Raw genomic sequence first — 10,092 nt, forward strand, 5'->3', positions numbered from 1 at the left:
AACCCACAACATTTCTTAAGATCAATGAGGAGTCTTGAAGTCTTTGTCAATGTTAATCTTGTATGCATAACAAATAATTATTACGGATTGATAATTAAAGAAAATCGTCTCTTCTACACGGTTGACCCCCGCCTGAAAATGACACCCACAACCATGCAAATTACTTCTGCATCTGTTGAACCAATTATTTTATATATGGTATTCATTAACTTCAGTTTATGTTCTGCCTTTCCAGTAAGTGGCAATTTTGTAAATTGAATGGTCTGACTTTTGTGCAATTTTAATTTTTTTCTCCAAATTCGGGGGTCGAAAAAACAGAACGAGTTTTGACATTGAGCGGTAGCCATTTTTACCTAATGTAAACCCTTCAGGCTTTTACCTTTGTGATTATTTTGAATGTCTGAGTATGTAAAAACATCCCCTTCAACCCCCAGGCTATCGATGACCTGAAGAAAGCATGCAGTTACAGCTAGGTTCTGGGCAAACCTCAGACACGGAAGCGTTGGTGTCATTGCCATTGGTGACTCAAAAGTTAGATCATTTAACCTACAAACTTGCCACTTTGTGAACTGCACATGCATAAAATCAAGTTTATGTATGCTAAATATGAAGTTATCCAGTCAATTGGTGTAGAAGTTATAGCATTTCTGTCAGTTAACAGTATTTAAAATCTCAAAAGTAAAATCTGACATAAATTATTCGAAAGTTTTGCTTAAACACCCAGACAATTTTTACGATACTCTCCTAAGCTTCTCCACTTCTCAGCCCTGTCTTGGAAATGAATTCGAATAAGGCAGTCAAAATAACTTAGTTTGGAGCACCTATCAATCAGAATAAGCATTCACTTTTGACACAGGAAATATCTTCTACCGAAAGCTCACCTGGTTTTATTCTACATTTTTCCTGCATAATGGTAACAAATTTAATTATAAATCTAAACAACGAAGTGACTGTGGTAAGATGAACAAAGTTAAAAAAAACAAAGGATTACTGTAAATGGTTTACGAATCGAAATCTAAACAAGTTTTAATGATAAGTAAAATGATAAAAAAATAAAATTAAAAAAAGCTAACGTCCTCGCATTTGTCCAGAATTATTCCATGTTTAACTTGGGAACAGAGGGATAATTGGTCTAAAGAATTTTTAACAAGAAGGGCAAAGCCCATACGACTCACATGCTTGACCTTGACATTTACATGACCTTGACCTTCAGGGTCAAGGTCAAAAAACTAAACCTAGCAATGACATCATACACTAAGAACTGCTTTACACATTTTTCCTACCAAAATACATGTGACCTTGACCCAAGGTCAAGGTCATCCAAGTTCATGCAACACAAAGCTGTTAATTCAAGACATAGGAAGTACAATGGTGCTTATTGGCTCTTTCTACCATGAGATATGGTCACTTTTAGTGGTTCACTACCTTATTTTGGTCACATTTCATAAGTCAAAGTGACCTTGACCTTGATCATATGTGACCAAATGTGTCTCATGATGAAAGAATAACATGTGCCCCACATAATTTTTAAGTTTGAAACAGTTATCTTCCATAGTTCAGGGTCAAGGTCACTTCAAAATATGTATACAATCCAACTTTGAAGAGCTCCTGTGACCTTGACCTTGAAGCAAGGTAAACCAAACTGGTATCAAAAGATGGGGCTTACTTTGCCCTATATATCATATATAGGTGAGGTATTGAATCTCAAAAAACTTCAGAGAAAATGGGAAAAATGTGAAAAATAGCTGTTTTTTAGACAACATTTATGGCCCCTGCGACCTTGAAGCAAGGTCAAGATGCTATGTATGTTTTTTGGGGCCTTGTCATCATACACCATCTTGCCAAATTTGGTACTGATAGACTGAATAGTGTCCAAGAAATATCCAACGTTAAAGTTTTCCGGACGGACGTCCGTCCGGACGGACGGGGGAGACGGACGGACGGACGACTCGGGTGAGTACATAGACTCACTTTTGCTTCGCATGTGAGTCAAAAAGGATGGTTAGGGTAACCCTTTGGACTATCTGTATGCAATGCCCGCTATAGGTGGAAGACTTTTGTGGAAGCCATGGAAGAATACATCGCTGTTGTGCTGGTTCAGCTTGAGGTCCTGTCCTAGTGAATATCCTGCACACACAAAAACACGACTTTTTAAGCCACTTATGTTGCATTCCGTGACATAGCTTTGTTAAAACCGTGTGCCTGATAATAATGACAGATTTTGTTGATATACATTTTTTTTTAATTAAGACACCCCATATAATATTGTTTGACAATCTCTTTCAACATAGTTTACGAATCACCAATGGGTATACAAACGCAATAACCCACAGGTCAATTAATTACTTTCCAGAGAGAGAGAGAGAGAGAGAGAGAGAGAGAGAGAGGGGGAGGGAGAGATAGAGAGAGAGAGACTGTCAAATCTTTGCTTGTACCTGCATGGTGTTTACTGCGCTATATACACAACCTGTTTTATTTTATTTATTTAAGTGTGACTGTGTTTGTTTGTTTGTTTTCTTTTTTTTGTTTTGGGGGGGGGGGGGGGATGTTTTGTGATGAGGGTTTTTTAAAAGCATTTACTGCTTTAGTCATTGAATGCACCCGACTTCGATTTATTGTTCAGTGATGGGTAATTGTGTGATCAACTATGTAAGTTAGTGATTGTTCTGGCTTCATACAATGACATTGCATTAATTTTATAAGTTTGTGAAAATCCTGTTGTTTTGTGTATGTGTGTGTGTTTCAGGCAAAAGCTGATCTTACAGTCCTAGTTGTATGCAGTACCTCTGCTTCTTCGTTCAGGAATCAAAGTATACAATCTAAACCGATTATTTTGTTCAATAATGTTCAGCTTACCATCCCGAAGAAGGTAGTAACGTGCCGAGATATTGATTATAGATATTAACGTACCTAACCTGGTTACTGGTGTGTTTTCTTTTTATTTCAATAATGTAAATGTGTGACAACTTGCAGGGTACTTGATGTTCAGAGCAATTTTTCTGGCAAAAGACCTTTTATGGATCAAAGAAAACTTTTGTCATGGTGCACAAGTCAATCAATTTGGTTGATAAATAATTTGTGCTGCATTTTCCCTGGTTCCAAAACGTAGTATGTATTACCACATGTCCTTACCTGTCATTGGCATCACATGATTCTCTGCAAGTCTTTTGTGGAAATACATCATTTAACACTTGCACTTATAGTAGGTGGCTGTGGAACGGTAGACATACAACGACAACGAACAACAAAAGACAAAGTGTGGAGTACACTCATTTTTCTTAACATACGCCAAGTTTCTTTGAGAATGCTCCAAGTGAAAACCAGGGGTTCAGAATCAGGAGGGAAAAAAACTGTTATATTGCGAGATGTCGTGACAAGAACAGGCAGCAGCAGCAACAACATTGCTAAATCGTCGCTTAAACAACATTTCATGTTTAGCATCGCAGACAAAGGACGGCTACTGATCCGACCAAAGCCACACTTCATGCACGATGGGCACATTGTTTTGGCCAGCTTGTTAACGTGCGCATTGTGTATGTTTTACATAGAATTGAATGTGTGTGTCGTTGTGTCTGTCATCTATCCTGGTCGTTTGATATAAAATAAATCAAACTTGTTAGAACATGTGTAGTGCTTCACATAAACCTAGGTACCTGTTTAATAAGTAAACTAATGTCAGAAGGGGGTATTTACCTTGTTTGCCTTCGTGTTCGCTTTCTTCATAGCCCGCTGCAGCATTTGTATCACTTCCCTTGACATTCAAAACGCCAATGTATTTCTGAAAGGAAAATAAAGATATTGACCGAAACATCACACAAGTGGTATATCATGCTAGGTTTTGTTTACAGTGCCTGTTCTACGACCACATCTGATTGTAATTTAAATAAAGAAAAACTGTATCCATTTATTACTTCTCTATTTGTGTGTGTTTGTGTGTGTGCAGGGGCGGATCACATCATTTTAGAGGGGGAGTTTCCAAATTTCTATTAGGGACAATTCGACGACGCGAAGCGTTTAGTTGAAGACGCGAAGCGTTCAGGCTCCTAAGGGGGGGGGGGGGGGGGGGGGGGGGGTCCGACTAATGTTGATAAAAACAAGGAAAATGGATCAATCTGAGTCAAGAAACATCCCCTAATACACCTTCCAAAAAAGTAAATATATTAAGAAGAAAAATTTGAATCAAAACAAGGACAATTGAACGTTCTGGCGCAACCTGAGCAAACTAATTAGCCAACTTCTATCCAAAATCGTCACTTAGAATACAAAGGCCGGCTCCTAAGTGGTCCGGAAACCCCGGAACCCCCCTCCGGATCCGCCCAGTGTGTGTGTGTGTGTATGTGTGTGTGTGTCACTGTGTGTGTGTGTGTGTGTGTGTGTGTGTGTGTGTGTGTGTGTGTGTGTGTGTGTGTGACCGATAACCTTCTGTAAATTCTAATCGTTGCGTTTGCATGGTAATAAAGTTTTAATACTGGATATGCCCATGAAACAATATCATTTCTTGTTCATGTCATTGTGTGTGTGTGGCCAGGACCGTGACTTCTGCTTGCCTCGACGTCTTCGGAAAAGACACAAAATGCCAGCAGGCGTATGTTCTTGGAGCACTTAGTATGCCGTCATCTGCAAACAAATAAATACAAATTATTCAATTGTGTGAATAAAGAACACTCATTTTAATATTACAACAAAAAATTCGTATAACTGTAGTCTTCACCAGAGACATCCACTACACTATGTTTAAATAAAACTGCCGTAAAAAATTGAAATACTATAAAACTTACCCCCACTCAGATCTATATTGGGATTATTCAAGTTTCAACCATGAAACGATGCCGGTTTGGACAGATCTGCTAATTTGCCGCTGAAACTGAAATCAAAGGCGATCTTCAGAACTATTTCTAATCTTGCATTTGTGATTAATATAAAATACTGATCTTCCCAATAGAAGCTGATGTGTATACACATGACCAGGACAAGGTATTTCGTCACAGGGCATTTACGCAGACGTCGCAGTTCAAAATATCGTTTTAGATCTGATTTTGTACAGCAGCCTGTGTGATTCATAATTGTCTGCCCTTTTTCGGTTTAACATTTTATGGACGATTCCTATGATACTGCTCAATCATAACTGATGACAAATTCAGAAACAGATGATGGTTTCAAGTAGGCTACAGTAATGATTCGTTAGAAATGTCAAGCCACTCGTCGATCATTCACAAGCCAAATCTGCTCTGGTTCCGAGCAGCTTTTTCCAACTGAGACCCTAATTGTTACGCATCTGCCGCGAAAAGATAGACCACAAACAAGCGGCACTGTACCATGCTTTCGTTTATGTTGCTAAACAGATTAAATGTGCATTGTAAATGTGCTTACAGCAAAGAAATGCATCCTTACTTACCACAAAAATACTGGTACCACATTCATCCCACCTGCGTCTTCTTACCAAAACCTATCGATATATTTGTTTACGATATATTGGTAATTACTAACTGTTAACTATTTACAAAAAATCTGAAATGACTTTTAAGAATCAAAGAAAGATTCGCTAAAACGATTGACTTCAGAAAATAAGCAATATTTTTCTGAACCATGAAATAAAAATCGAAAACTCCGTTTGATCTTTTATTTTGGTAGATTAATGACAACAGCCGGAACTGAAAGTACCAGAACCAAAAATTAAGGGCATTAATCAGGTAAACTAAGAAGATTGTCGTTCCTGGCGCGCACTTCACATGTCCGTTAAACAGTGTCAGAGTGAGAGAAAAACATATTTTTTTTCGCAGTTCGACAGTATTTGAGGCCCTTTGTCATATCAAAGTGTAAAGGTTGCTGAACGATTTTTTTCCTTGTTGCTTGTTTAGTTACACTACTTGAGTGACCTCATTTCTGACACAATCACGTCATCAACACAAATCTAGCCAATACCTAATTACCCCAGACGCTAAGCTTCGAGCTCAAATCAAACGATAACATCATATTTTGATGAAAAGGACACTTATCCCATGACCTGCCTCTTTGTCTCTGTTAGCTGAGGAGGTGATTATTCTGGATAATCTATCACAACCATAATGGATAATCCATCACAACCGAGTCTCGAACTTACCTGTCATTGGTCATTGTCTTTGATCTGAGAGTACAATTGAATAATTTACAGCTCGCCAAGGATGGCAGCAAGATGGAACAGCCAAACCACTGCCTGTCATTTCGAGAGGCAAAGACCCTCTTAATACACAGATGGAAAGAGAAATTTACCAACAAAACCTCTGGCTACAAGCCACACCAAGACCCCCTCCATCTCCTAAGCCGTGCTGAGCAGGCTATCATCTTCCGCCTCCGCACTGGACACTGCTGCCTCAAAGCACACCAAGACCCCCTCCATCTCCTAAGCCGTGCTGAGCAGGCTATCATCTTCCGCCTCCGCACTGGACACTGCTGCCTCAAAGCACACCAAGACCCCCTCCATCTCCTAAGCCGTGCTGAGCAGGCTACCATCTTCCGCCTCCGCACTGGACACTGCTGCCTCAAAGCACACCAAGACCCCTCCATCTCCTAAAGCTAGGATTCCATTCTTACGGCTGCGGTGCGGCTCCGGCGACGGCAGCGGCGACGGCAATTTGAAAAACATTGATGAAAGAAGGGATGACCCCATTCACACGGGTGCGGTACGGCGACGGCGACGGCGACGGCCCGGCGTGCGTGCGTTTTTTCAAGAAAGCTCCATGTAGCTTTCTGCACTGCCGTCGCCGGACGCCGTCTGGTATTTTGTATGAGACGAGACCAATGGGGAGCCATGGCGGCATTGGCCAGGGGCGGACGAGGAAAAAAAAATTTTTTTTTAAATTTGGAAAGCTGATTCTATGACCATTTCTAAGTTCAAATGGCACCAGATGGCACCATTTTGCTTCTTTGGGCCAAAATTTTTTCCGGGGGAACATGCCCCCGGACCTCCCTAGCAAATTTGGGCGCTTCGCGCCCATCACATTCACTTTCGATTCAAAGTGCACCCCCCCTTACAAAGCAACTGATCCGCCCCTGTTGGCGGCATTGGCGGGAAGAGAACATATCCGGACGACGTCGCCGTTATATACGGTTCACGACGATGCGTTTTTCTCGCCAGAGCCGGATGCCGTTGCCGTCGCCGGAGCCGGAGCCGCACCGCAGCCGTAAGAATGGAATCCTAGCTTAAGCCGTGCTGAGCAGGCTATCATCTTCCGCCTCCGCACTGGACACTGCTGCCTCAAAGCACACCAAGACCCCTCCATCTCCTAAGCCGTGCTGAGCAGGCTATCATCTTCCGCCTCCGCACTGGACACTGCTGCCTCAAAGCACACCTAAGGAGGATAGGTGTAGCAGAGTCTGCCACATGTGACTGTGGAGAAGGAGATCAGACTCCAGAACATGTTCTCCAAGCATGTCCCCTCCTCCACCAACTGCGGATCCAGACATGGCCTGACCAAACAGATCTGAGGACCAAAATGTGGGGAGCACTGGAGGACCTGGAAAGAACGTCTAGTCTATGTTCATGGCATCCTCCGGATTCCGAGCCTGACACAACCGTCGTACGAAGAAGAAGAAGAAGAATTTACAGAGGTCATCTGCAAATTTATCGTCAACTCAGGAACTATTTTTTTCAGCAAAACGATTGAGATATTCTGCGGTATAAAAGTCGAACTCACGTTTAGCTAACGCTCTGCATACATTTTAACATTCAAGAAATAAAGAAAACAACAAAGAATACACATAATCTGCTGAGGTGAAAAGAGCTGAGTGACGATTATGAGTTGGCCGAAGCGGTGAGAGAGAGAGAGAGAGAGAGAGAGAGAGAGAGAGAGAGAGAGAGAGAGAGAGAGAGAGAGAGAGAGAGAGAGAGAGCGACAGAGACACACAGTGATTCAAGGCGCACAACTCTAGTACTCTTTATCAATAGGCAACTGCTTAGATCAACCCCGACAACAAAATCCTGATTCAAAATCCTGAGCGACGAAATAAGAATTAAACTAAAACAGTATGCTTACACTGTTACGGTTTTGTTCATTTGCTATCGCTTTTAGAGCTAAATCTGGTTCAACAGAACAAGGCTGTCCTGTCCCTGTCGTCTGGTGTAGATCTATCGTCTGCTAGTTAGAATCTTCGATTTACCTACAACAGTGACAACGTTAGAGATAGGCTAAGGTTAAAATAAAAGGTGGCGAAGAAGGTCGGATCTTGCGTGTGTTATTTTTCAAGTTTAAAGTTAACAACGGTGTCTAGGTTCAGGTCATGCATGCTAACAGATTTACAAGTTTTGACCAACATTGACAAAACCCAGCAGAACAAAACTATAGGCCTACTGCAGCAGCAATAACTGCGGGCCTAAGACTGAACGACAGACATCAAAGTAAGGCTCACTAAAATGTATGACGATTGAAGAAGTAAGTAATTCAAATTTGAACCCTGAAGCACAACAGCTCGAATAAGCACAAATTAGAAATCATCATCATCGCTTGTAAAATCAAACACGCAGTCTTTTTGGCGAATGCCTCTGACTACCGACTTGTCACTTGAAGGTCACCGACTGAAACCGGTCGATACATGCACAGTATCAAATTTCATTTCAACACGCTAGAAATAACTGTTATTTGTTTTCTTAAGCAGTATAGATGACTGAATACAAAAGCAGACGTTTTATGGCGCGCTTACCAAAAAGACAAAAGGGGACCTCGCTGAGGCTATGTAATACCTGAAAATCGACCCGAGGGAAAATATGCAAGATATTAAGAACTCGGAGTGTGTAACCTATATTTATTTCCTTGTTAGCTCAGTGGATATTTTGTGTAGTGATTGATCTTCTCCGGCAAACATTTTCATGATGTGACCTTTAAGTTTGACCCAAACCAACCCCATTTCTATCATGTCTGAAGATCATCAATACCTACAAGTGTGTGAAATTTGAAGGCTCTAGCTTCAAAAACATGAGAGAAATCCTCAATGTTAGGTTTTTAGGCACCGAACATGACCCTGATTTTAACGTTAAGTTTTTGTCTAGGGACGGCTGTCTGACTTAACACTGCTCATTCCTAAGGTTTTGTCTAGGGACGGCTGTCTGACTTAACACTGCTCATTCCTAAGACTCTTCTGATTACTCAGGGGAGTCCAACAAAAAACGCTCACTTCTGCCCCGGCGTCTTTCTCCAGCCTGGCACTAGGGACCTTGTTGCGGATCCCCGTGGTCAGCGCGGGGATATTGCAGCCCTTTGCCTTGACCAGCACCAGGTGGTAGCCCGCCCCGTACCGCTTCTTGAGGAAGAGCGAGGTGCCGCAACACTTGACCACTCCCTCCGCCATGATGGCGATCCGGTCCCCCAGCACGTCGGCCTCGTCCATGTAGTGAGTGGTCAGCAGCATGGTCCGGCCTGTCCGCTGGCGCTGCAGGATGTGCCACAGGTTTCTTCTGGCCTGAGGGTCCATGCCGGACGACGGCTCGTCCAGAATCACCACCTAGTTATATATTTTTTTAAACAAAGACAAACGAAACTAACCTAAATAGAGGACATTTCCAAGACATTGGTGATTATAAACTCTTCTTTTCATTCTCGTCCAGAATTATCTCCTAATAAGACCCAACAAAATAATGTCCGTTTCCGGAGACAAGGCCCAACAAAATCTTCTTTTTACATTTAGTCAAGTTTTGACTAAATGTTTTAACATAGAGGGGGAATCGAGACGAGGGTCGTGGTGTATGTGTATGTGTGTGTGTGTGTGTGTGTGTGTGTGTGTGTGTGTGTGTGTGTGTGTGTGTGTGTGTGTGTGTGTGTGTGTGTATGTGTGTGTCTGTGCGTGTGTGTGTGTAGAGCGATTCAGAGTAAACTACTCGACCGATCTTTATGAAATTTTACATGAAAGTTCCTGGGTATGATATCCCCAGACTTGTTTTCATTTTTTCGAAAAATGTCTTTTATGACGTCATATCCGGCTTTATGTAAAAGTTGAGGCGGCACTGTCACACCCTCAATTTTCAATCAAATTGATTGACATTTTGTCCAAGCAATCTTCGACGAAGGCCGGACTTTGATATTGCATTTCAGCATGGAGGCTTACAAATTAAATTAATGACTT

General features: G+C 41.7%; 1 protein-coding gene across 2 annotated transcripts in view; it reads right to left on the reverse strand.

Moving 5' to 3' along the window:
* Positions 1-10,092, reverse strand: part of LOC138970441 (phospholipid-transporting ATPase ABCA3-like) — a 137,210-nt gene that overhangs the window by 112,368 nt on the left and 14,750 nt on the right. For both annotated transcript variants that reach the window (XM_070342900.1, XM_070342899.1), the window contains exon 5: positions 9,148-9,474. In XM_070342900.1, the coding sequence (XP_070199001.1) occupies positions 9,148-9,474 (327 nt within the window). The remainder of the gene's footprint in view (positions 1-9,147; positions 9,475-10,092) is intronic.

Source organism: Littorina saxatilis, linkage group LG7, assembly GCF_037325665.1.
Source record: "Littorina saxatilis isolate snail1 linkage group LG7, US_GU_Lsax_2.0, whole genome shotgun sequence".
Classification (NCBI taxonomy): domain Eukaryota; kingdom Metazoa; phylum Mollusca; class Gastropoda; order Littorinimorpha; family Littorinidae; genus Littorina; species Littorina saxatilis.